This window comes from Rhipicephalus microplus, chromosome 1 (assembly GCF_043290135.1).
Source record: "Rhipicephalus microplus isolate Deutch F79 chromosome 1, USDA_Rmic, whole genome shotgun sequence".
Taxonomy (NCBI): domain Eukaryota; kingdom Metazoa; phylum Arthropoda; class Arachnida; order Ixodida; family Ixodidae; genus Rhipicephalus; species Rhipicephalus microplus.
The window spans coordinates 192,112,382-192,139,434 of NC_134700.1; the positions used below are offsets into that span (position 1 = coordinate 192,112,382).

General features: G+C 47.9%; 1 protein-coding gene across 1 annotated transcript in view; it reads right to left on the reverse strand.

The window, feature by feature from the left end:
* The window catches only part of LOC119178382 (netrin-1-like), a 187,100-nt gene extending 162,005 nt beyond the window's left edge, over window positions 1-25,095 (reverse strand). The window contains exon 1 of the mRNA XM_037429585.2: window positions 23,942-25,095. Within this exon, the coding sequence (XP_037285482.2) occupies window positions 23,942-25,007 (1,066 nt within the window). The 5' untranslated portion in view covers window positions 25,008-25,095. The remainder of the gene's footprint in view (window positions 1-23,941) is intronic.
* Between the last annotated feature and the right edge of the window lie 1,958 nt (window positions 25,096-27,053).

Sequence of the window (27,053 nt, forward strand, 5' to 3'; positions counted from 1 at the left end):
ACGTGAACGGACGGACGGACAGACAGACAGATGCGCGGAGAGACGGACGCACGGACGGATGGACGAAAACACAGACGGACGCATGGACGGTTGGACGCACGAATGGAAAGATGGAAGGGCGGACGCACGGACGGAAGGAAGAACGAACGGACAGACGGAAGCAGGGACGGACTGATGGACGCTCCGCCCCACTCATCATTCTATCCGTGGATATTCTGCGATTTTTCATGTTGCCGCAAAGTGATGCATTCAGTGTTCAATTTTCTTTCTTTCTTTTTCTCTTTCTCTCTCTCTTTTTCTTTTTTTACTAGCAGACGCTGCCCGCGTCGATATTGCTAGGCTAGAAAGGGGGGGTTGGGGAGCGAGAGTTGGCACGAGACGCTAGCAAGCGCAGTGCGGGTGTGGACGGCGCTGCCACCACCAGACCTGCGACATAATGCGTCTAAGAGATGCACCGCATTTAAAAACGCGCATTATTTCCTAGTTGCACTTGAGCGACATTCTCTTCGGAATCGCAACTATTCGTCATGACCGGCACAATGTGGGAATCCGGGCTTCGGATTCAACTTGCAATGGCTGGAGTTTCTGTCATCAGTTTCAACGTTGTGAAAGGCAGAAACGAAATAAAGCTAATAGAAGCAAATAAAGCTGATAGTAAAGCTGGCACCATATGCACCGAACCCTCGAAGGTCTCAGGTTCGGATACTTCCGGTGGCAAGTTGTCTGTTGTCCTGCATTATTGTCTGATAGTTCTCAGTAATGTTGTGTCTAACAAAAAAAAAACAAGAAACGTTCCCAATAATTCACTTTTTTTAATGAGTATACAGTAGCTTTCGGGGTCGTATCATAGAGAAAGAAGAAGACTCTCTATGGTCGTATGTTCGGATCCTGCCGGTGGCGATTTATCTTTTCCTCCAGTTTTCTTTCCTTCCAATTACGTTACAAATGCTTGTATTAACATTCCCTATACTTCCCCTGGTAATGATGTCGGTTAGCTCTTATTAATACTGATTTCAAAAGTCACTATCATCGACATTATCCGGCAAAATGCCCTTATGTGCAGACGCAAGGCACCTTTGCTGAAAAAAAAAAGAAGAAAAAAAAAAGCCGGTCGGGGACTACTGAATGCCATTTCATGTGCCCATATGGCACGGGTATTATTCTCCCGCAAGAGCAATTTATATATGTAACTCGGGATCATCTCAGCTCACCAAGCTCACAGCGTCTTCGTCTCATTGGAAGATGGCGGCGGGATTTCGCCGATTCGACGGAGCCCACTGTTTCTATACGGGTATGCACTCAGTCCGCGGTTGTGGCTCGACACAGCCGGACGAGATTCCATCGTCCCGCGCACTTGTTAAACACACCAGACCTGCCGCACGGACGCTGGAATTCTCTCACAGTTCGTCGAAATAAGTCGGGCGCGCGGCCGGAGAAAAGAGGGCCGATGAGATGCGGCGGCGGCGGCCGCACCCTATATACGTCAACTCGGCTATACGTGGCCATAGATCGCGAGCGAACGTCGCCTTTTTCCCAAGAATCTTTGCTGAAGTTACGTGGCGGGTCCGATGCTTCGCGAAAAAGCTGCTTTCTTTTCGTGTTATTACTCCGAGAGGCAGTGCAGAATCACAGTCTCTTGAAGAATGCGGGTTGTAGCATCGGTCACTGCCGGTGATGAATCGAATCGCTGTGATGGAATGTTCGGATGCGACGCGAAATTCTCTCTACAAGCTTCTGCACCGGGTTGTGTGCTTCGTTGTGCGCTCTTTTCATTCCTCGAAACGCGCGTAGCACTCGCTACGCGAGACCGCTCGACGCATTGACGGCGAGAAGGCGGAAAGGCTGCACAAGCGCGGGAGAAATTCAGTGTGGAAGGAAGCAAACAAAGGGGAACTTCCGGTAAGAGAAACGTACTAATGGTACACTACTCTGTACGTACACGCCTATTCCGTGCGTACTGTATTCTTCAGCCTAAATATTCGTTGCATGGACTGATCAATTGTAAACTTGAAAAATGACTGAGTGTCGTGTCACATTTTTCAGGCACTGCAAATTCGGTGCCCTTAGCTTTCTTTTTCTTATGCACAATTTGCATCGCAAAGCGACACGACTCGGCTTTGAAAGGGGGACTTACAACAGAGAGCTTCTTATTTAAAGAGAAAAAATAAAGAGCGAGAGGGATGCAAGGAGGAGGGGAGTGGTTAACGGATGAAAGACGAGGCAATTGCCACGTCGGTCCAAGCAGCAGCACCTCGGCAGATATTATTTTGATGTTTATAGAAGCGTAGCCCTGCCATCTACAGTCCGTTATTAAAAAAAAAAACACCGAAAAACTATTTTTAGCGTCGATCGGTCAAGCGCGAACGACCCTGGTTAACCGTTGGTTAACGATTCCGCTGTCATGTTAAAACAAAACATTCAACCCCGGATTCCTGCGACACTAGAGGACGAACGTTAGTTAACTCGACCTTTCATTATGCAAAACGTTGTAAAGCAGAAGCCGTCAGCAAGTAATGAGTGGCGTGCATAGGCGCTTCATATGAGTAGCTCCCCTTCTCTCATTGTCCGCGACATTCCATTTTCTATAGTAATATCATTTTCTGCCACCATAAGCGGGCACTCATTTGCGGATCTTCTGTAAATTTTTTAGCCCTTCATGTGGTGCCCGGGTAATTTACCTGTTTGGTAAATTTAAATTCCTGGCTAACTTATTCAGCCTGTCTGAATCGCACCACGATTCTCGGAAGCCGCTATTCTCACCGTTTTCGCCTTGCGCGCGCGTGCCTCCCACTTTTCTGCTTTGATTCGCTTCGCAGTATTGAAACTAAGGGAGCGTGAAATACCTGCAGAACCGAACGGCTCAGGCGTGAACGACCCGGGAATCCCCCCTTTGTGTGCGTATCATCCTCTCTAAAGAAGCAAAACCAAAGGGTTTGCGGCTCACGGCTTTTCTTTTCTCGGTGTCCTTTAATGACGTGAACGAAAAACCTTGCACAATTGTTCCGCGAAACAGCCAACGCGAGGCCGCCTTCCATGGATGTCCTGTTCCGTTGAAGATTGCCTCGACGTGCGCACGAGGCATTGCAGAGCAAAAAGGAAAGCTCGCGGGGGACGTTTATACCCCGGCTCTCTCACTCGTGAAAAGGGTGCAATATTGTGGAAGCCCAGCGTATCATAGCGGACCACAAGCAAAACTTACGTAGCATACTTTCGCTTAATGAACAGTTCATCATCCACTCACGGGTGTTGAGTACTCGTAGCATAGGAATGCCCTTCTCGATTCCACGAAACAGTATGCCTTTAATAAGTCAGAAAGATCGCTTGCGTTAAAATGTTCCATGAACTCAGCCCTTCGTATGGTATGGAGCGCTACGACGTCTGCAGCACTGTACTGCACTGTTTTAGTGAGGTAGAGTGAACGTCGCGTTTGTAGCGTTGGATGTAGTGCTTCAAAGATCAAAATAAAATGGAGATGAAGCTAAGGAAGAAGAGGAACGTACTCGGGCGACCGCGAAAGCGAAGATCCCGAAGACGGATGCCCCGTGCAGGAGCTCCCCTTTGTCTCAGCGACGCCCGTCTGACAAAAAATTTGTCAGGCGTTTTTCTTCCCCCCCTTACTCTATTTTTTGTGTGTGTAGTCTCGGAAGAGCGCCAATTTTGTTGTGCGGAACGTATGTCTCTTCCAGACTTCCACGAGCCGATGTATGTGCCTCGTGTGACACGAGTCTGCTCTCCCTACTCTCTGTGAGGGTAGGGACCCCACCGTCCACGTACTGTGGTGACGCTGTAGAGGAGTGACGTAACACGCAAATATTTACTACGTAATAGTTTTCATGCAAACTTTCTGCGTCTTGATCTCTTTAGGTGCAACTTGTTGCATTTTTTTCTCCATCACACAGAAGCCGAGAACGCATGTGGTCCATGAGGTTAACCAATCTCTGATCACATTTAGTAGCAACTTCGACATGTACCTGTAGTTTCTTCGGTATTCAGTGGTTAGTACAACCTCTCCGTGTTCATACATTGATAGTATACGTAGAGGACAAGAGAGAGGGGCGATAAAAAGAGAAGGCAGGGAAGTGGGCCAGACGCGCATACGGCTTGCTACCCTGCAATGAGAAACAGGGAGTAGGGAGAGCTGATTCCACGTAAAATAGCCGATTTGTGAAAGGGTATTTAAAAAAGCATTCTGCTGTCACCATATCAGGCAAAACATTTGCCTATGTTGTTTTTGTTTGTTTTCCAATTCGACAATCTGTTTTTTTTTTGTAAAAGAGGAGAATGTCAGTGAATATTCACATAGCCCAGAGTAATAAAACACATGCTCGAAAAAATAAAAAGAAAACCTGGTGGAATTCCACCTAGCTGGTCATTCTTGTGCCGAATTTACAGAGAATTGAATATCTCATAAATCGGAAAGATCTATTGTAACTCTATTTTTCTCAGTAGTTTATTTGACCTGCAAAGATTAGGAGCCAGTGCAAACAAGGCACTAGCATCTCCTTGCACAGAGTCAATCTTTTTAAATAATCCTTTTGTCATTTTCGACACTTGATAGATAATCTGTGTTTTTGTATACCCTCGTATACCACAACGAGCACGTCTCAATCATTATCTAAGCATCAACATGCATGCCACTTCGGGCGCTGTGAAATACATTTAGAAAGCGATTATAAGCGAAGCCGAGAGTTCAGATGTCACGACATGGCAGCCAATTGCAGCTCGACCTCTGGACTTTCTCATTCCTTTTGCCCTCTAAATTAAACAAACAGCAGTACGAATGAGTCCTCCACTTCCCAGTTCTAGCAGGACACTGCGTTCAGCCGTTCATGTTCGACTTTCATCTAGCATTGATGGAAGCTCTAGAAGTCCAGTCACGCTTTTAAATCTAGAACATGGTGATAAGAAACAGGACACCCCACATAACAGGCGGACACATGCTCCAAAGCCAGGATACCGAGAAAGGCGCAACGATGAATTCTCTCGCGGACCGCAATCGCTATAAGCGTTATCCGTTTTGCTCATTGCAACATGCGCAAGACAACGCTCTAAGACGTTCAGTGTCGCAGCCGCCAGCAATATAATATTTCAGAAGCACGAGATAATCCCCTGTGGAGCATTCTCAGACGCTATCTTGCCTTTTTAGCAGAGATACCGCGCGATACAATTTTACCCACGTTTTCACAGCAGCCAGAAAGCAGACCTAAGGGGACTTTTGTGTCGCATCTCAAACGTGCCTTGAATCTGCTTTCTCGGCAACGTATTTTCAAGTTTTGTCTACGAGGCATGAGCCCGGTACACTTGCGGCACGGGCTGGGGTACTTCCTCTCATTCTCTTCTTCTTATGGCTCAACATCTCCAAAGAGAATGCAAGCTTTGCTGGTCGCTTTTGCCTTAGAAATAATTCAAAGAACGATGACGATAAGTGAAAGAAGCGTGCCGTATCGAAACTCATCGCGTCAGTCCTGGAGGAGCCAGCTCCTTGGGAGGCGAGATCGGTGTGCGGGCCAGCGGCTCGTCCCGAACCAAAGACGCCGTCACGCGGCGGCCCTTACACGCACTGCGTTTATGCGGTCCGAGAAAGCTCGCACAAATGCAGGCGCGTGGGGACCACCCATGGGGCCTCCGCTCGCAGACACCAGAGCGGGGCACGCCAAAGCGACACGGGGGCCAGGATAGGCCGCGGCCTTCTTCACCGTGCCACCTCCGCGACGGCTCTTAAAACAGCAGCAGCAACTATATAGAGGGGAGGGTGGGCAGCATCCGAACATCCGCTGGCTGCCTGTCGGTCCGAGCTGCTCCCGCCTCTTATCATACCGTGCGCTCCCTCTCGTCCTCAACACCCCTCATAGCGCGCCGCCGGTCGCCGTCCACGCACTGACACGTCTTAATCTTTTAAACGTTACAAACGACGTGTACTATGGCCGGCTCTGCTGAACTACGACCCAACGCTCTCTCTCACTCCTCTCTTCCTCCTCGGTCCCTGTCCGACAGAGAAACAAGCATGCGACGGTGTGGGGCAACGTCGTGTCGTTCGTTCAGGCCCGCATCTTCTTCGTGCCACCTCCCCCATCACCTGTGTTTATATGTATACTTTTTTCTATATTCGCGTAAGTACCCATTGCGCGCGCTTAATAATGTTTTCGTCGAGGAAGCCGGCACGGTCCAGCGGTGCGAGAATTAATTTAGTGGCAGCAGCTATGGAGAGGAGGGTGGAGAAGAGGCGGTTGAAGCCTAGGCCGGAAGACTGCGTTCTATTTATTTTCTTTTTTTTCAGCAGGAAAGAGACAGCTCAGTCAGGCTGACTGCCAAGGCAGGTTGAGTAGTGAGGCTGAAACCTCTCACTCCTCAAGGAGCAATACAGGGTGGGTCTCTGCATTGGAACTTTTGTAAACAGAGCGACACTCTCTAGTCTTAATTTTGGCGACCCGACAGCGATATGACGACAGCTGAGTTTTGTTTAATAAACATGCGACGGAGCATACTGACAGCGATTAAGCGCCCTGTACGGAGAAAATCATGTCTATTATCTCTTCCCTCAATCCCCATTTTATATTAGTTCTTGAACCAAGCACCGTTGACGAGAATTGTCATCTCTTGGCAGGAATCCAATCTGAGATTTAGAATACAGGTCATGTCAAAATCTTTGAGAGGAGTAAATTTAAACAGAAGTTCACACTGTGAAAGGCTTTTGGGATGAATATAGGATACAGGATACATGAAAATAGCGAGTACAATGCTTATTTGTCAAAAAATGATTACTTTAGAAAAGCTCACTCTATAGGCTTCCAGTAATATCGCACTCTTTCATGCAGCCTCATATGTAAGCGCAAATATGCTGTTTCGGGTGTCGGTAACTAGTGCTACGTCATGAAAAATATCATCACGAGCCGACCCGCACTCTCTCCATTTTCTTCAGAGTGAAACTGGGCAATTTGTCGCTGAGTGATGCTCTGTCGTGCCAAACTTTTCCGGTAGGTATGCGCCAAGAAAAATTGGCAAAACCCCACTGACGTGTATACAGCAGACACGGGTGTCAAACGAAAACCAACACGTGGAAGAGAGAGAGAGAGGGGGGGGAGAAAGATTGAGATAGAAAATAGATAGAGAGAGAAAGATAGAGATAGAAAATAGAGAGAGAGATCGAGATAGAAAACATATATATAGAGAAAAATTGAGATAGAAAATAGAGAGAGAGATGGGGGAAGCAAGAAGAGGAGGAAACTAAGAGAAAAAAATTGAATGAAGGTGTAAAAAGATAACGAAACAACACACTTAGATGGAGAGGAAATAAAGATAGCAAATAAAGCGAAAGAGAGAAAAACTAGACGGAGAGGAAATAAAAATCGTAAATAATTGAAAGAAAAAGAAATATCAGGAAAGAAACGAGAAACAGACTCGAAAAGTGATTGGGAAAACACAGAGCCAGACAGAGAGAGAGAAATACAGAGAAAGGCGAAAAAGAGAAATAAATATACAAACAGCGACAACGAGAAAACAATAGATGGAGGTAGAAAAAGAAATAAATGCAGAAAGATACAAGAAACAAAGAGGTAAAGAGAACAAATAAAGAAAAACAACAAAGGCCGCTCCTTCTCCCCTGCGCTATTTCTTCGAGCTTGGCACCACTATGCCAATTGAGACCTGTAGCGTAACCTAACTAAACCAAACAAAAAACCACGCCAAATTTCAAATTGGCCAGCTTCGCTGTATCAAGCCAGCAAGCCTCACGATTTATTTATGTAGCGATCTCATGGAGTAATTTTTTTTACAGAACAAACAGGTCCTTCATTATACTTGCACAGTATGGCGAAAAGGCTAGGAAAAAAAAACTTTTTTATGAAACACCAAAAAAAGAATAATGATCAAGCACGAAATGATAGTCCGAAATGTTTTATCCCAAGGTTAACGTTCATGGCTTATTCGAGGAATGGCCACCGGATACGCGCCGCGACCTGGTTATTCAGTCATCAACGAACACATTTCCAACTCACCCGCCACGAGGCCGTTAGTGGTTTTTTGAAAGGTGCAAAATAAAATCGTACATTTCGCTCTCATAGCTGTCTTAACGACTTGGAGCTCCATTTGGGGCCGGTGCCCCACTGTAGTATACTTCAGGCCCCCAACGAATTTTAGCGAGCTCGTATTACACTTTGCAGTCGGCTACTGCCTCACATTCATTCCCCATCGCGCGTTGCCTGTTACTTTTTGCATTTGTTTCTTTTTTGTGTGTACGTTTCCCAACCCATCCCATTTCCTTACCGTCTCCACTACCTTGCAAGCAGTCTCACCTGACGATTCGCTGCACCTTAAGGCTATTATCATTACCTGAGCGCCTTTCGGATTAATGCATAAAAAAATCACACGATTCATTTATATAGGCGCTATCACGGGCGAGTACTGCCTCGCCTGCAGCAGTGCTCTTTGTGGATGTACACTAGTTTCTGCTGAAAATTAGAGGGTTAGAGGATCAGAGAGTGTGAAACAAACCCACCACATCGAAAAGGCATCACCCTGCTTCACAATGACGCGAGCACGATTCCAGTTAAGGTGGCCGCATTTCGATTGGAGCGGAAAGCAAAAACACGAGTATGTTTATATATAAGTTCTCGAAACAGAATTACCTCACGGGGTCAAGATTTATCCAGAGCACGCCACAACGACGTGTATTATAATCATGTCGTGGACTGGCTTCTCTTGCATTCTCTGTCGCCCCGTTTTCTTTTTCCAGGTACGGGGCAGCAAACCGGACGTTATATTTGGTTAACCTCACAGTTTTTTCTCTAGTTTTCACTCTCTGACGCGTAATGCTTTGATTTTTTTGAACAGTGAGAATGATGAAAGGAAAGCGTTGGAGATAAGTAAACACACACACACACACACACACACACACACACACACACACACACACACACACACACACACACACACACACACACACACACACACACACACACACACACACACACGTTTTCATGAAACTAATCTTCGAATCATCTTTACTAACGTTGAGCGTTGTGCTAGTTGGTGCAGCATAATTCAATGTTTCACAGCGCATGCAAACGAGCACAAACAAAGACGAGTGTGTGTCGCTGTGGGTGTCTCTTGCTTGTTCGTACTCTTTACATGCACTGTGAAACATTGAACGAATCCTTTTGTTCCTTTATAAGGTTTGATGCTCTACCCCTTGAATGGGTCATATTCAATCTGTATCTGAAATCCAGTATAGAGACGCCGACAGGTTTCCAAGGTTTCGTTGACATGCAAGACGTCTACGGAGTCACAAAAAAAAGTCTTTAATACGCGAATGTCGTGCGGGATTGCCTTTCAACGCGGGGATAATCTCATTACAATGCCGCTCGCAACACGAGTTCCGGGGCATCCAGCCAGCAAGGAAACGTTTCCGCATAAGAGAAGCTTTGCGTGCACACGGACACTGATAACACGCGTCTGTTTGGGCAGTGAAGTCACGCCTACTGAACAAAACGCTTGTCTGTTTGCACTGGGAATCTTCGCGATTGCCTTACTCGCCGTGTCCAACACCCAGAACGGCGGTAGGCGTAAAAAAATCTCCGCACATGCGGTAGCCGAAATGCACGATGGAGAAAAAAAGGAGGCTCAGTGCTGCAAGCGCTGCAGTGCGCACGCAAGTGATGTGCAAGAATTTCCGAAAACTCTACTAGACATACCTCACGCAGTACATGATATACGTTGCTCACTGCAACAGCCGGAAACACGCTTCTGCGCGGCGGCGGATATCTCGCGTCATGGGCTTGTCGCTCGTTCGGCCGCCGTTTGCCGAATGGACCGAGTCGTAAATTTCGCCGCATGAGCATAAGAGAGCCCCATAGCAAAACGCTCTAGGAAGTTTTGCCCATGTCTGCTCCCACGCCGGAATTCGCTTTACATTTATACGTTAATTCGAGCTTTCGCGGGTAAAGCCATGAATCGGCGGCCGGTCTGCCCTTATAGAGCGGAGAAAGACCCCTTCAATCATTCGTTTCTTCTTATCGTATGCTTTTCCGTCCGGCAGACAAGATAAAGGGAGGCAGTTTGAAGGTATGTGTGCAGGCTATCACATACCCAAACGACTAGGAAACTTATGTGCGTCTGTAATAAATGTGAGCGTAAGTATCGTTGTACGGTGTGTGCAAGGGCGGGGAGAATCTCTAGCTTCACGCACTACACTCCCGTTGCTGGCGAGACAGTTTTATACTTCCCACTGCGGAAGCGTGCACTGCCAGTCGGCGCGCGATGGGGTGCGCACGTGGAAACGGCGAGATCGGCGTGCAGTGACTTCTTTTTTACGGCCTCGGACTTTTCGGCGATCCATGCAGGCATGCGCGCGAGAGAGACGCCTGCCGGCTGCTTGTGTAGACGGTCGTACTGCAGAACTGCCAGGGACAAAATCGTTAGCTCGCGCGAAGAGTCGTAATGCAGATATAGAAGAAATTAATGCATCATGGAGAGGCGGGGGGAGGGGGGGAGGGGTTGTAGGAGACGTACAATCCGGTTTCAAGGGCAAAGACAGCGTATAGTGCTCATAAGGAAGCAATTGGAAATGGGCATTGTACAGTTGCAGTACCAGAGACAGTACCATTTGGCCTCTCTCTCTCTCTCTCACACACACACACACACATACATACGCACGAACGCCCCAACGTCATACAACGTCACATAGGAGACCATCTACACTGTTCTCTACAGCCAGAATCGAGGAAAATGAAGCTCAATTATAGGCCATCGAAATAAGTAACATTGCTCATGTAGACTCAGTACCGTGTATGGCCACGGCCACATAAACGCAATTCACACACACACAAATATATATATATATATATATATATATATATATATATATATATATATATATATATATATATATATATATACACTATTGCAGTTAGCCTCTTTGTTGGCAAAAAAGTATTCTCTTTGTACTAGCTATGGATTAAGTGGGACATGGAGTACCACTGCACACGTCGACACGCCGAGCGTAGGAAAAATGAAAATGATGAGAGAGAGAGTGAGACAGAAAGAGGAGATGCAACGAATGTGTGAGCGCCACTGCAGCAGATGTCGCCCGGGCATGCAAGAGTACGCGCGAGTGCGAGCTGTAATTGATGAAGGTTGATGCACGCAACAAAGCAAAACAAGGAGGCTTCGTGAAAAGTGTGATGGGAATTTAAGGGCCATCGCAACAGGTCGGGCTGAGAGGAAGGGTATCGCGTGCTTCCCGCCATGCCTCCGCTCGCACGCGCCCCCATGCGGCCGTCGCTCGCGTAAGGAAGCTGCTCCGGCGCGCAGTACATGCAAATGGAGCGTCCTCGTGCCGTTGTTGTCGCGGCCGGCTGACTTATGGGGCAAAGCCGACTCGTATACCCCGCGTGGCTCATTACCACTGATTGTGTTTACAGCAGGCGCCGTAGTCCTCTTACTGATTTACCTGCGTGCGAGGGTGTCCCGTTGCGCTCTAGCCGGCTGCAGGGGATCCCTTCCCCTTTGCTTGTTCCCTCTCTGATATGCACATTTCACGCCGCGTATTTGTTTAGCGCGACGTGCGTGTTGTTTGTGTATATGTGAGCGTGTTTGTCTAAGTGCAACATGGACGTTCACGCGTGTTCTTTCTTTCTTTAGCGATCCGCAGCGGCGCTAGAGTTTAGCCCCGCATCGTTTGCATTTCCGGACGTATGTTCGTATATACTCGCGCGTGTCGTGTCGTTTGTCCGCGCACCTCCTGAATTATGAAGCCCGAGCCCCGACGACGGTGGTGCCACGTAGCAGCCGGAACACGACCCGTGCATGTCATCAATTCGGGTGGCGTATATGGCACGATCTATGGCGAGCCATATATGGCAGGGCCCTATATGGATGCGGCCCATGCTGCTCGTACGGAACAACGTTTCCTCTGAGACTACAGAAGCACGTAAGAATACAACCGTTCGTGAAAGCGCTCGTAAAATTGAGCGCTGAATCACTCGCGTCGTTTCGAATTAACTGCGTTTTTTTTCTGCCCTGCCAAGTAACTCATATCGGTGCGCAACGAATGATGCAGTAGATGCAGTTCGAATTACGTGTCTTTGTTAATTTTTTAGCTACTTGCGTGCGGTGAGTTCTGCATGCTGCATATTATTTCGCGCAGTTGTAGGTTCACTGCACTTCCAGTTAGATCGATGTAACTGTAGATCCAAATCAGCTGAACGTGGCAATAAACAATGAAGCGATGGTTATTGCCTTTGCAAACTTGTACGATAACAAGCAAGAATTAATATAAAACAAAAAGAAGTTGTTTGAGTGTGTGGAATACACTTTCCAGCTGTACTAATCCATGCTACTAATTAACTTGTTAGTTGATTCGAAAACTTCCATTACGTGCGCCAAGTTGGTAAAGATTCATAAATTCGAATGAATAGCGCATAAAAAGCGGATACGAAAGACAGATGCGTAGACAGCACAAGCGCTGCGCTGGGTTGTGTGCGTCTCTATCTTTGTTATTCGTGCCTTATACTCTACCTATTTGAGGTCTTGAAACCCATATCGTCTGCCTTTTTACAGCGGAGCTGTTATACCTTTCATTAAGCCGTTACGCGTTCGCATAAACCATCATTATCATTAATGTAATCTACCCTCCTAGCGCGTAAAACGCAATAGGCATGCGCGTGCTATTTTAGTTTGTTTTTTTCACCATCTTCGGCTGCACTCCCCTAACATGTGAAGCCGGACAGTTTTCTCCAGCTGTGTGAATTTGTCCTGCGTGGGATGCAAAAACTCGGATGGTCGGGAGAAGGAGTGAAGAGGAACACGGAGCTCGAAATAAAAAAAATGACGTAAAAAATTCTTCACGAGAAAATACACCCACTCGTCTATCCAGGCACCCCAGCCCAGCAATTCTCGCGCTTCGCGCGCGAAAACCAAGACGAAAATTGCGGGGCCCTTGAGCTTCTTCCTTGAGAGTTGCACCGATTGCCTTGTATAGTGTAGTGTAGCAAGGGGCTGGCAAAGGAAAGTGGTGGTGAGGAAGTAGTCAAAGGATATGGGCATAGAGTAAAGCATGGCATAGACAGAGAAGTAGAGACAGAGAGAGAGAGAAAGAGAGAATAGAAAGACAGATAGAGACACAAAGGCGCATATGAAAATAACCAGGGGAAGAAAGAGAACGAGATGGAAAGAAGAGGAAGCGGGAAATAGAGAGAGAAAAAGAAAGAGAAAAGAGCCAAAGCACGATAAAAAAACAGAAAGAAGTATTAGATAGAAAATAAAGGAATAGACTGACAAGAAAGGCAGAGAATTACTACAGAGGGCGAAGAAAAGCGAGAGATGAAGATAGAAAGAAGTGAAGAAGGTCACCCCGCTCCTCACTTTCTTCAGGCTTTGAACCAATACTGCGAAGCAGGCTTCATTTTTTAATGTTTTTTTATCCATGTTATTTTGATCTCTTTCTCATCTATGAAAACTATTGCAAGCTGCCTCCTCTCTGTAAAAGGTCACTCAGCTGCGAGAAGTATTCAAGGTGCAAAACGGAAATAGGTCTTTAACTGTATAAATAAACTATGGAAACTTGCCCTGGGATCTCGCGTGAAGTTATTCCCAACAGTCGCAGCCTTATGAGCAGACAAACGGCTCTAAGAGTGTAGGATTCAGAAGCGAGTGATACGCTGCGTGAGGAAAATGTGTTGAGAAGTAAAACCAATTAAGTAGGGGAATGCGGTAAGGGTGATCCTTGAGTCGTAAGAAAAGCCGGCACCTGCCTATTTATGATCGCGCAGTGCCCGAGAAAGTTGAGCCGGTTCGGCGAGCTCGCCAGAAGCAATCACACGCCCGGCGACTCGGCTGGCGCCACTCCAAAACGGTAGCGCCCAGCAGGGCACGTGCCGGTCGCCCTTTTTAACACGTTCTGCTACCTTTGGACGCGCTTTCGCAGCGACCGTCGCCGCGTGGCTAGGCGAAAGGGACACCGTGCCACCGCTGGCTAGACAGTAGTGAGTGACGCGGGAGAAGGCTGAAGTCCTCTCCTCTAGAGCCGGGGCAGCCAGCGGCGTCGCGAAGTGGAGAACCTCCGCTCTCCTCCCGTTCCTCGCGCGGGCTGACTCATCGCAACGGGGACGTACCGTCCTTGACGGGTGCGCCGCCGCCGCCTACAGAGTGCACCTGAATCGCATCTTTTGTTCGATCCTTCTCTGCAGGCATCACGGCGTGCTGCTGCCTGCCGCGTTCGGGGAAAGTGAGACCCGGAGGGGCGGCGTGGGGACTTCCCTCCTTGTCGCAGTCGGCAAGAAAGAAACCGAGCCGTTCGGAAAACGAGAACTCGAGCTCTCCGCATCCCCGGCGCGGGGAACACGAAGCTTATTTTACCTAAATGTTCCCCGTTAATGTGTCGCGCGCGTATGTATGTATGTATGTATGTATGTATGTATGTATGTATGTATGTATGTATGTATGTATGTATGTATGTATGTATGTATGTATGTATGTATGTATGTATGTATGTATGTATGTAAACAAGGGCCTATTGAGAGGTAAAGTCATGGTCGCTTTCCCATTTCCCTGAGTAAGCCATAGCGGCAAAGCAGGTGGAGCTCACTCATATATTCACTCAAGAAATATATTTTGAGCTTGGGACTCGCTCGGACTTAGACAGGAAAAATTTTCCTGAGCCGAACTCACACTCACGGAAATTTTCTCCAACCAGACTCACTCGGACGCAAACTCACCGAAACATTACTCACTCAGGCTCACTTAGGCACAGACTGCAGGCTCGATGCGAGTCTGAGTGAAGCCAAGTCAGTTGACTCCGCTGGTCCAGAATTAATTACCTTCTTCGAGCATGGTACCAATGTCCTTTAACACCAATATCTCACGCAATCGGTACTCTCCTTGATGCCGTTTGGCATAGTATATTCGGCCACCAGTTCGGAGGGCTTGAATATGAGCAAGATAATTTTTTCTTGGGAGATATGATAGCATAAGATAAATTTATGAAGAGCTTCCCTGGAAGAGTTGGTCGAAGAGGAGGAGGTCAAAGCACCCACTATGTAATTTACGCCTCTTATCAATAAACATAGGAATCGTGTATGAACGACGGCGCTTTGGAATACCTACGTATGAGTAGACGTGAGTATAAACGTGAATCCAGGAGAGGCGTAATGCTCAAGGTTACTAGAGAGGAGCAAGCTAGTGAACCACGTACAACCCGGTTGTTCTTCGCTCCCTCTCATTCGCCTTTTCCTCTCTCTGATATTTTCGGGCAGAAAGTATCTTCGAAGGCCACACTCGCAGAAAGAAAAGATGACCATTACAGACACACTTAAACAACTGTAGCCGTTTCAATAGAGTCGAATGCGGAATCAATGTCATATTACAGTGTCTGTCCTCTAGACTTCATTATCTGGTCAGAGTGAGTCGCGGTTTCATCTCTCCAGGACAGAATTCCGGTGGTCATCATCCCACACAAGATGCGCGCGCACGCTCTTCTATTAAGCTGCGAGAGAACACACACAGCTCGGCTAAACGCCAACTCACATCGCGGTCATATCCTATATTTGGGCATAATAAACATCATAAAAAACAAAAACAAGAGGCAACTGTTTCGCTACGGCGTATAATAACGCCAGCCCTTCATTCACCTGAACGCGAAGCGCGCGCGCGCGAAATCGCGAACACGAGTCCCCCACGCACTACCCGTTAGCGCTTGGCCTCTCTCATTCAAAAAAAAAAAAAAAATAAGTGCTAGGAAGCAACTGCTCGAAGGGAACAACAGCATGGGCGGCTTGGACCATTCATCTTTCCGAATCCGTCATTGTGCTACGCCGAGACCGCTGCCTACGCTCGGCGTTGAACACGCGGCCGGTGAGGGCAACAATCCAGCACCGCGGTCGTCGTTAGAGGATCAACCGTGCAAAACGCACTTGCGAAGCAGCGTAGCATCGGGTCCTTCTCTCTCACTCTCTGATACAATCCTCCTCTCCGGAAACAGATGAAAACGGCACCTCCCTCCCGCTTAAGCCGGCTAGATATTTAAGGCACTCTGAGCGCTCCCTCCTGGATAAGTGGCCGTCACGGCCTGCACCGCTCGTGCAGGTGTAACAGCCTAGAACAGGGCCTCACATAAAAGCAAAAAAAAAAAAAGAAGAAGAAGGGGAGAGAGAAGGTATTACAAAGATGTAGGAAAAGAAAGTGATGGAGGGTAAAAAAAGGGAAGGGCAGGGATTGGGGGGGGGGGGGGGGGTACGTACAAACCACGACAGTATCATTAAAAGCCCGGCCACTTGGTTGGTCCGGGCTCCGCTCAATTGCTTAGTGCCGATCGCACAACAGCGCGTGAGTGCGCTTCTTTTTATTATTATTATTTTTTTGGTGCGCGGCTAAACCGGCTTTACGCTGCCTCGCGTGGCTGCAGTGTGCGTATACACTCCAAAGTTGGAGGACGGGCAAGGCCGCTTCGAGGTTACTTGCTCTTCTGGGTTGGCCGGCTGGTTACTCCGAACCAAGTCGCGCTTGTAAACTTACTTTATAGTATCTCCGAGCGTGAGCGCGTTGTGTGTGGTGGTGGGGAAGGAAGAGGGCTAGACGGGCCAAGAAAGATGTCTCTGTAAGCCCACTGCTCCTGCAAGCATCAGGCAGGCCCGGAGGTGGACTCACAGTGCTGCCGTAAATGGATGCGGAGACGCGAACAGGTGATTGCGAACGAGAATTCTCGTCCCCCTTCGGCTGCCTCGTAAGAGTGTTGCAAAGATAATCAGTGAAGCAGCGGTTACGGGCAAATACAAGTTATATCCAGTGCGGTGAGGCACCACTGCAGCAGTGTACATGTAAACGAGATGGGAAGGTATTTTATTCGAAAGTTTACTTAATTTCGGAATGCAAATTAGCGCAAGTTTAGCAGTAGTGCCATAGCAAATATAGTCAAGCATAACAACAGTATAAAGAAGCATAAATATTTAGCAGCTATACAATCGATTAAGAGAATGCAGCTTTTTCAACCTAGTACGCACACTAGAAATACGAACAGCACACATTCAGTGAATATACAGCTATAATGAATGAATGAATGAACAACTTTATTTATCCCTTGTTAAAGGGAAGGGGGCAACAGGAAAGGGTGTGGTGGGGATGAACTACTTGAAGTAGTCCTCCTCTACCCTCTCAGCCCACTCCAGGATGGCCTCCTGGATAGCGGGCCTCGAGCTGCGCAAGGCAGCCTCCCACTGCTCCTCACTAGAAATTAGGCGTTTCAGAAACAGCTATAAGATTTTGCGACCGATCGTTTTATTAAAAAAAAAACGATATCGATTTACATAAGCATAATGTCTAACTCCCGAGAACTTGTTCCTTCGTCATAGCTTTTAAAACGCCACTTTCCCAGCCTTTTTTTTTTGTTTGTGCCTGTGTGATTGAAGCCTGTGACTTCTAAACCACCTTATCACCCTCCCCCCCCCCCCCCTCCCCCTCCGTTATGTTCAGTGCGTGTATCTGCATTACTGGTTTTACAATTCGCGATGTACACGCAAAGGCACCGCCATTGCGTTCTTGTAGCAATCATAAACTTATTCGGTTCCACTGGCATACAAGTACATGAAAAAAAAAAAAGAAGTATACGAGAAGGTTACGACCAATCAGCTTTCACCCGCCGCTGTTTTGCAGCCAATCATCGGTCTCATACAAGAGGGGCATCAGAGAACAGCAACCAAACAAGCCTTGTTCGGGGAGATATGTTGCAAAACCCTGGGTACCTGCACCTCACTTCACTCGTGCTTTCGCGCCTCGCTTGGCCCGCGCGCTTCGTCTCGTATATTCCGCTATATAGCTGACACTCTGACTAGGCTGCAATGACCATTTCTGAGTTGACTTATGAAACGCAAAAGAAAGGGAGTCAGAGGTGTGTAGGTGGAGGAGGGATATCAGAACGCCGGCCGAATAGTTTTTTATATAGATTATGGGAGATGCCAGACAATTCCCGCCCGCGCAGTAGTAGGAAAAATTTCCTATGGTTCCGCAGTTTCATCGCGGTGTTCTCTGACTTACGAGTGCTTCTGCCCGAAAGAGACAATGGGCGAGTTGCTGTTGCTGCTCGTAAACTTGGCACCACATATACTATTCGTTATCTGCCCAGAGGCAGCGCGGCACTGCGATGATGTTCTGGCGAAAAAGGAAAGAAATGTCGACGAAGACAGCAATAAAAAGAGAAATACACTCGGTGATGAAGGCGCCGTGGTTTGTGACTCATACTTCTGACTCTCAGTAGCGAGTCATAAAACGGCAGAAACAAATGACACCCAAGGCCAAGAAAGGACAGTATTCTCTTGTGGTATATATGTACTCCACGAGGAAGCGGCTTGGCCATGAGTGATTTATCTTTACGGACGACGAACGTAACCACGTTCTCACACGACTTCATGGAAGGACTTGTCGCGCTGCTCCGGGTAGTGCTGATGGTGACCATTTTGACTCTTTCGTTCTCACCGTGCACCCTTTAGCAGCATCGATGAAATAAAGTATTCTTAAGGATAATCCGCTAAGAAGCTTCACTGAACATATGTCGCTGGCTGCAGAGCTGGATATTATGAGGATAATAACTGTGAGTTATGTATATCCACGCTTAATCTAATTAAACTAACAGATAACGAAGCGGAGGAAAGTATATAGGACGAGTTATTTGAAGTTCTTTAACTTTACTGTAGTGTGAGTATAAATGCAAAGAAACTGAAGAGCATGAAAAGAGAGCTCGTAGGAATGATCACGTGGCGCCAAATAGTATCAAAGATTTTTACAGACTGGTCGTATAGCTACGAGAGGCACTAACACAACCAGATTTTTTTATCCATATAAATACCCAATAACGTGTATGAGAGGACAACCACCCTTATAGGTACACATTACGGAGGTTGTATACATTTTCTCTTCACGCATACCGGCAGCATTTTGTCTTCGTCCACTTTAAGTTCTTTACATTTATATTATTGTAATTACTGTTCAGTAAAAAAAATACAAATAACGTCCTCTGTACTTTTTATAGCTCCATTAGGTTGAGTCTAACAAAGCAAAACGAGCCCTTGATAGAGTCCCCTTCAAATGTCTGCGTAGTATTATTAGTCGGCGATGAAGGTTTACAAAATACAAAGACTGAACAGTGTGCGGATTGCTTCGGGGAATATTTCTCGCGTTGTATTTGTCGTGTGCTACTCACTAATTCACCTCGCGTAAAGTTAAGTGAGCCGTATACATTTACAGAAACTCTGCCGGCAGCTGCGTTTCAAGCGGAGGCTGAAGTTGGTTTAGTTAAAGGTAGGTGAATGCATATATATATATATATATATATATATATATATATATATATATATATATATATATATATATATATATATAGAGAGAGAGAGAGAGAGAGAGAGAGAGAGAGAGAGAGAGAGAGAGAGAGAGCATTAACGCGTACAAATGCAATAGGGTAGTGCTGAGACCAAACACCTTGTTTGTAGTAGAGCAACTTCATATTTCAAAAGGGATGAATTTGAATTAATGGTAAAACAATTAATGGTAAGCATTAATGGTAGAGCAAACTTCCCTGAAGTTTTGCCGCTGCCAGTTTAGTAAAAAATAAAGAACAATCGCGCAAAGCCATCCATGGATCATATACACTGAAATCGAAAAGACGAATTTTTTGTTTTGTTTTGTTTTAAAAAGTGTGCAGACAAACGAAAATTGACACCCTTTGACAAATGTCAATACACGTTTAGCAAATACAAAGAAACAGAGTAACTCTTAGCTTATCCGAAATTTATTTACCTACTGTATCTTGCGCATTATACCGCACTTACGTGTCTTGATACTGAAGTCTCATCAGCTTCCTTAATTATTATCTTTCTTTATATCAATTTTATCGGGTTTCTTTAAAGGAATGTGAACGCTACCTGTTGAGCTCTGAAAAGCATGTTGCTCAACCATTACAAGTCGGTTATTTCGCGTGTGGGGCAGGCGATTCTTCACGTGCTTCAGTATGTATTCTTAATTGCTTATTAAATGGTGCGACCATCGTCACGAAATAGGTGCAAGGTGTTTGCACGATGAATAAAATACATTGAATGCGATCTGCTTTCGTTAATTAGCTTTGGTGATTGCGACAGGTTTATCCAATTAATGCTGAACCGTGCCAGGTGTTTGAAGCCATGAAGTTTTCGCTTATGCCGGCTGCAATTCTAAGCTGTCCCAACAAGATGAATGCCGGTGATCCATTTCGCGCAAGTGTCCCAAAGTCATCAGTCATACTCCGAGCAACAATCCATTAGTGTTTCCAATCAACGCTCAAGGCACTCAGAAGACAAATTGGGAAAAACGGAGCATGTTTTATGGTAAACATATACACTTAAAAACCAAAAAGCTCGACGCGTTGGTGTATACTGACAGAAATAATGTAAGGCACAGTTCAATTCAGTTATCTGGTGGCCCTGTTTCTTATCATTACAACAGCTTGTAATCTGCTTCGTAAAACACGCAAAGTAAATTAAATTCGTTAATACCTTAACGCCACCCGCCGTATCTTAAGCTACGGTTTGCTCTATATTAATTATTATACAAGTGTTGGTGCCGTTGTCCGGTTAAACGGCACTCTTTGGCCCAGTTAACATTTTACGTATTTCGTGTGCTTTAAGCGTGTATCCGTGGATAACATGTCAATCTCTTTTTGATGCAGCTTCACAAGTATATCAGGAGTATAAACTTTCAAAAAGATATTCAATATTGCCGAGGACAGCTCTAGCATGGTGCGTATGCTTAAAGCTGGTCAGGTGAATGACAGGCAACTATATGAGTCAAGTGAACAAAAATCCAGGACAAAGCAATAGAAACACAATGATTACTGTGAAAAAAGCTTGGTTAACGCTTCAGCTTCGCCTTGAAGTGCAGAACGTGGTAGCGTATTTGGGCCTCGCGCATGTCACCTTCAACCGTACAGAGATAATAACGTTTGGGCACGTAACATTCGCCGTTCCAAACTATTTAAGTATATCTAGTAGATGTGGACTCGCTCACTGGATTTCGTGCCGACCGGTTGTGCCACCGCGATCTCCGACGACAGCGCAGCTCTGGCCTACTGCATGGGCTCGCCCTACGCCATCTCCTGACGCGGACAAGAGCACTCGCCGAGTGGTGCCCCGTCCTCGGACTCCTGCGACCGTGTCCATCTTTCCTATCTTCTCCTTACATCCGTATGTGGCTGTCCCTGCGCCTCGCTCTCTCCTTCCTCTGTCTCTATCTCTATACCATTTAATCATATCCTTTTAATCCCTCCTTACCCCTTCCCTCGTGAGCTACTGTTGGAGTGTCCTTTCCCTGAGAGACAGTTACAAGGCTCACTTTTCTCTTTCTTTAAGATTCACCCCCCCCCCCCCTGATGTGCATTTGTTAAATGCCTGCTGCGTCACAATTCCACTACTCGTCCATAAGCTGCCACGTGTGCGTACCAGCCCACTTTGTAATGTGTGGGCAGCTTTGAACCACCAGTTGAGCAATTCACATGTTTTGACGCCTGGTGCGGTTCTATATATAGGATTCTTCCAGGCAATGTTACATGCGTTAACAAGGCTTGTTCCACTGATTGACATCCACGTAGTTTTTTTTTTATTTTTTTGTCGGAGCAATTCGAAGCAATGAAGTGGCTCTGGCAGCACACTTGTTTGCCACGCAGACGGCGTGGGCTCGATTTTCACTTTGAACCGAAAATGATGCTTTATTTGATTGTTTCTCAATTTTAGGGGCGAAGCTCCTCAAGCCGCAGGTCGTGCGTTCGCGATGTATGGGACGGTAGTAGTAGTAGTAGTAGTAGTAGTAGTAGTAGTAGTAGTAGTAGTAGTAGTAGTAGTAGTAGTAGTAGAAGTAGTAGTAGTAGTAGTCATCGTCATAGTAGGAGGTACCCACCTCCACAGCCGGACTAGGGGATCGGCCAGCGCACTCTTTTGAATCGAGGAGAAAACCCACGCGAGTTAATCAAAAATTAAAGTATAGTTGTTACTGATGGACTAACCTACCGAGACTAGTATCGGTGACTTAATCTCTAATAAAATTCGCCTTGAGTTTGATGCTTACCCAAAAAGAAAAACTAGTAACAGAAGGTCGCACTTTGACCACTATCTGACCAGAATAAATTGCCACGTTAAACTCGCTGGGCGTAACCTTCTCGGTTTTAACAAGGTTTAGCGAGGTTAGGCCGCAGTGCCACGAACTAGCGGCGGTGAAAGGTGGGAACTAGACACGAAGCGCAGGCCGCAAGAGCGCGCATGCGTGCCGGTCGTACCACCTCTCGTTTAGTCGATGGAATGTCCGCTGGATAGCGGTACTTATATATGACGAATGTATGATGAAAAGATGCGAGATGGTGGTACTTGGAGTGTTAACTACATGAACGGACGGACGGATGGACGGACGGACGCACTGACGGACAGACAGATGCACAAACGCACAGACGGACGCACGTACGAACGCACGGACGGACGCAGAGACGGACGAATGGGCGGCCGGAAGCAAGAACGAACAGACGGATGGAGGTGCGGACGCTTCACCCCACTCATCATCATGCACTCCGTGGATATGCTGCGATTTTTTTCGGTACCAGACAAGATGATGCAAGTTTCGCTCGTCACCAGGCACGCCGACACCGACGCCGGAATTTATGCGATACGAGCTCTTCAACGCTATCGTGTTAATAAACTGAACCGTCACACAACTACCATGACAACTTAGCTGCTATGTACATGCTGAGACGGAGGACGTGAGTTGGATTCCCCGCCACAGCGCCTTGTTGAATGGGTGCTAATGCGAGAAAACACACTCATCTCCAGGGGGTCGAAAGTAATCTGAAATATCCCACAACGGCGTAATTCATAAGTATGTCACAGTTCTGTCCCATAAAATTCTAGAACATACAATTGTAATAATTAAAAGCGCGCAGCTGCATGCATGCAACGCTGTAGCACGAATCCGACAACTGTGATTAGGGCTAGAAAACAAAATTATATATTTACTAGTTCCGACAGTGGTAGTAAGATTGAAGACTGCTGACATACATATATCCGGCTTGGTTTCTAAAGATGTACACGGGCCGTCAAAAATTCCCAGGCCCCTATCCCATCCATTGCTAAGGCAGCGCGGCTTGGGAATTTTCGAGGGGCCCTGCACTGCATAGAACGTGCCTGAAAATATAGCACCTACATTTGTTTATGTGTTTGGGTTCGCAGAAAACGCGCACTAGCATAAAAAATAGACGTAGACGTCACTGGTGGAAAGCGTCCTTTTTTCCTTTTGTTATCAGTTTAACTGTAGCGAATATTAAGTCTAAGTGTATCATTATCTTTGCAAGCGTGTAGGCTGTACATGTCGTAAGAAATACTCTGTATATAGAGGAAGACATTTTGACCTGGGCACGTACGCGATGTGCGAGTGGGTGGATGAGGATGTTCACACGCAGTGCACGCGCACGACTGTTGTAGCACGTGCCTTGGTAAACATATGCTTAAGAGTCAAAGTAACGATAGCGCACAATCTGCATACAAATCGCGGTGAGATGGTGGAGAAGTAACCAGTGAGTCGGCAATCCAACCACCAAAACGGAAAGACAAGGTTCCTTCTCGTGCTCGCGTTATCAGGTTCGCACACCGGTCCCACGTGAACGCGATAAGATTGCAATAGTGTGTTTTTTCGTGTATTACACGAGCATCATCGTATTATTCATCTCTCATACACGTCGTACGATGCAACATACCAACATGACAGCTCACTCGATCACACGTGCACCGTATACCACGCACGCCAGGAAGAGCTCCTGTGTGGATGAGTCCGAGAGCTCACGCCCAAGTATTCTGTGGTGCAAACGTCTTAAACGGCAGAATACATTTATCTGGAAAGGAGACGTATTGAGAAAAGGTGCTTTGGATTAAGTCATGCTGCTGTATTTACTTACGGACGCACTCGTGGGCATCGTGCGCCGTGGCCCTCCCCCACGGCCGGTCGTAGTAGAAGGGCTTGCACTTCTCGCAGTCACGGCCCGCGGTGTTGTGCTTGCACTCGCAGGCCAGCTGGCCGTCCCTGTTCTGTACGCAACGCGAGCCATGGCCGTTGCACTTGCAGCGGCCGCCCACGGCGAAGTCGGAGACGGCGTAGTAGTAGGAGGCGTCGCGCACCGGCACCAGGGTCTCGTTGTCGGTGGGTTCCGGCAGCGCCCAGTTGGTGAGTCGGTTGAAGACCACCTTGACGTCTGTGGCGGTGACCCACTCCTGAAGCACGGGGCTGCTGTCGAACTCGTAGGCCGACGGCCGTCCTTCGAGCGTCGAGAAGGCGATGCGAGCCCCGGAGAGCTGCTCGGTGCTCGACTGCGGGTCGCTGCAGAGCGGCTCCTGCTCGTTGGCCTTCGTGATTAACGCGCGGTTCGGACGGCCGTACATCTTGCGGCACTGCGACGAGTAGAACTGGAACGGCTGCCAGGAGCGGCCGTGGTCGGTGCTCTTGAAGATGGCCAGGGAGTCCGGCTTGGCGCCGCAGAACTGCAGGCTCACGTAGGTCAATTCGTACTTCTTGCCCAGGCTCAGAACCAGGGACACGTTGTGCAGCGGCTGCTGGAATGGCTCGGACATCCAACAGGTGACGTTGTTTGGGTTGTTCAGGTCTGTCAGGTAGGCGGCCGGGTGCCGGCGCTTCGGGTTGCCGGCATCGCAGATCTGGCAATTGCGCACGATCTCGCCTTTCTCGTCGGTGGCCGTGGCGCAGTAGCGCGACGGCGGGTTGCCACACTCGGAGCTGACGCGCACCTCTTTTCCAAACGCGGCGTTAACGAAGTCCGGGATGCACCGGCGCGGGTTGTTCATCTCGTCGAAACACGGGTCCTGCTGCGTCTGCGCGGCGAACATGGAACTGAGGAAGGCCGACGAAGAAGCGGCCCTCGCGGTTGCCGTGGCCGCCAGCGCCAGGACAAGGAGCAGGGCCAGCGGCGGGCCGCCGCCGGACACGAGCGTCGTGGTGGGGGCCCCCATTCACAGGAGACAAGCGGCGTGCCGCGCTCTCGGCGCGCTCCTCATACTGCCTGCCGCGGCCGCTGTTTGCCGGCCGCTTCGAATGGGGCCGCCGTCCCGTCCCGTCCCGCGCCGCCTCCCATTGGTCGCGAGCTCGACGGCCCGGTGCGCGAGGGAGCGCGCGGGTGCGCTTCTCCTGCGCGCACCGGAGGGGCGTCTTCCCCCCACCGCACACTGCTGATGGAAAGCCAGGTGCCTCTCTCTCTCCCGCCGCGGCCGCCTACGTTTTGTAGCACCCCGAGGGGAAGAGAAAGGCGTCAGAGCACGCTGTTGCGCGCCTGAAGAGAACATCACCGGGAGCTTTGAGGGAAAGGAGCCGCGAACGACAAAAGGACAAAACTGCTGGACAGTTGTGGATTGTCAAAGCCGAGAAACTATTTGCGACTGTTTCGTTTTGTTTCTTATTACGAACAGGAGGCGCGACGAAAGGTGTGACCACGAGCAGCGTTTTCGCGTGGTTGAACTTGCAAGCACATCGCGAATGTTCGTGCAAACCTTAGTGTCTATCACATTTTTATTCAATTATATGGAGACTCTCGGCTAGATTTCGCCGCTGGCGTCGATGTCATGCACCGTATATGTACACGTATCTGTATATATGAAAACGCAAGAAAGATAGAAAATCCCTGAAAATCGAACGTGGGACGTCCGCGTCGTGGATGCGAGGCGTTAGCCACTGAGCCACCGAGAGGTACCTCGTTGTACGTTCAAACGGCAAGCTATTCATACTTGCCACTTACCGCTGTTGGCGGGCATCTCGGGGGTGGGGGACTATCGTGTTTTCAGCATTATCTGCAAGATGGCGCAGTAAGCGCGCGGTGGCTCTCTCACGCGTACATTGGCCCGCGTAGATAATAAGGGGGTGCACGCTCGATCGCACGCCCTTATCTTGCAGTGGGGAGAATCGTACGTCTTGGCTAGCCTTTGGGTTTCGTCGGAACAATTCTGTTGTAGTTACCGTTCACATAAAGGCCACTGCAGTCGTTGCACAGCCTCCGTTTGCAAAAAGGGCGCGCTTTTCAGGCACAGTGAAGTAACAACTGAGACGCTTATTCGCGTTCTTCTGCATGGAGGAAGAAAACATACAAGAGGGAGTGTTGCGCAACGCGATTGAAGCCCACCAAGTCGGCCCAACACGTGACCAAAACGTCAGCGCACGCAGTAGGTTTTCGTTCTCTCAATATCGTTTTGTTTTGAAAAATGGTTCGTCGCTCGTAGCGCAGAAGCACTACCGTAAACGCTGTGGTCACGTTTCTGGACTTTGGCGTCGAATCACAGTGTTTCTTCAAAGCTAAACGAGTCTTCGCAGTGAATGATCTTATGTAGACACGTCTCAAGGAATGCGGCATAAGATTATAGCGAGAAGTTGAAGAGCGAAAGTCTTACTACGTGGCTGTGCCCTGCTGCGGGTAGGGTTGTTTCTGCGGCTTCATGTAGCAAAACACGCTTTGCCAGCTGTTCTTTACGCGAGCACCCGTGAAGTGCAAACCGGTACAGCTATTTGCCCGTCAGTAGCAGTTTGACCGGCAGCTCTGTTTCGCGCGCGGCTGTCGTCAAAAAGCGAAGAATTCGCAGGCACTTTGCGCGGGCAGAGTTAATAGCCGGCAGAGTTAACCACGCCATAGCCTGCTCTGGAAACATGCAGTGGCTACTATAATTGTCCCCGCGCAAAATACCAGAGTTCCTATAACAGCCGGCCGCTCGCAAAAGTGAACTGCCGGTCAAAGCACTACTGGTTCGTAGTAGTCGCATGATGTTTCCAAAGCAAGCTATGACGTACTTATTTCGTATTTTGCTTTCCTTTCTGTTAATGGCTTTCTAAAAGAAGTAGCCGGCACCACTCTGCGATGGCAAACTGTTCACGGCTTTGAGGAAGGAACAAATCGAAGAACTTTCCGAAAGGGGTCATTGGAGTCCTTTCGAAAACGTATACGACTCCCTTTGAAGAGACAAGTCAACTCTTCTTGTAGATCATTGTGCTCTTTTCTGAGAGTCATGTGACCCACG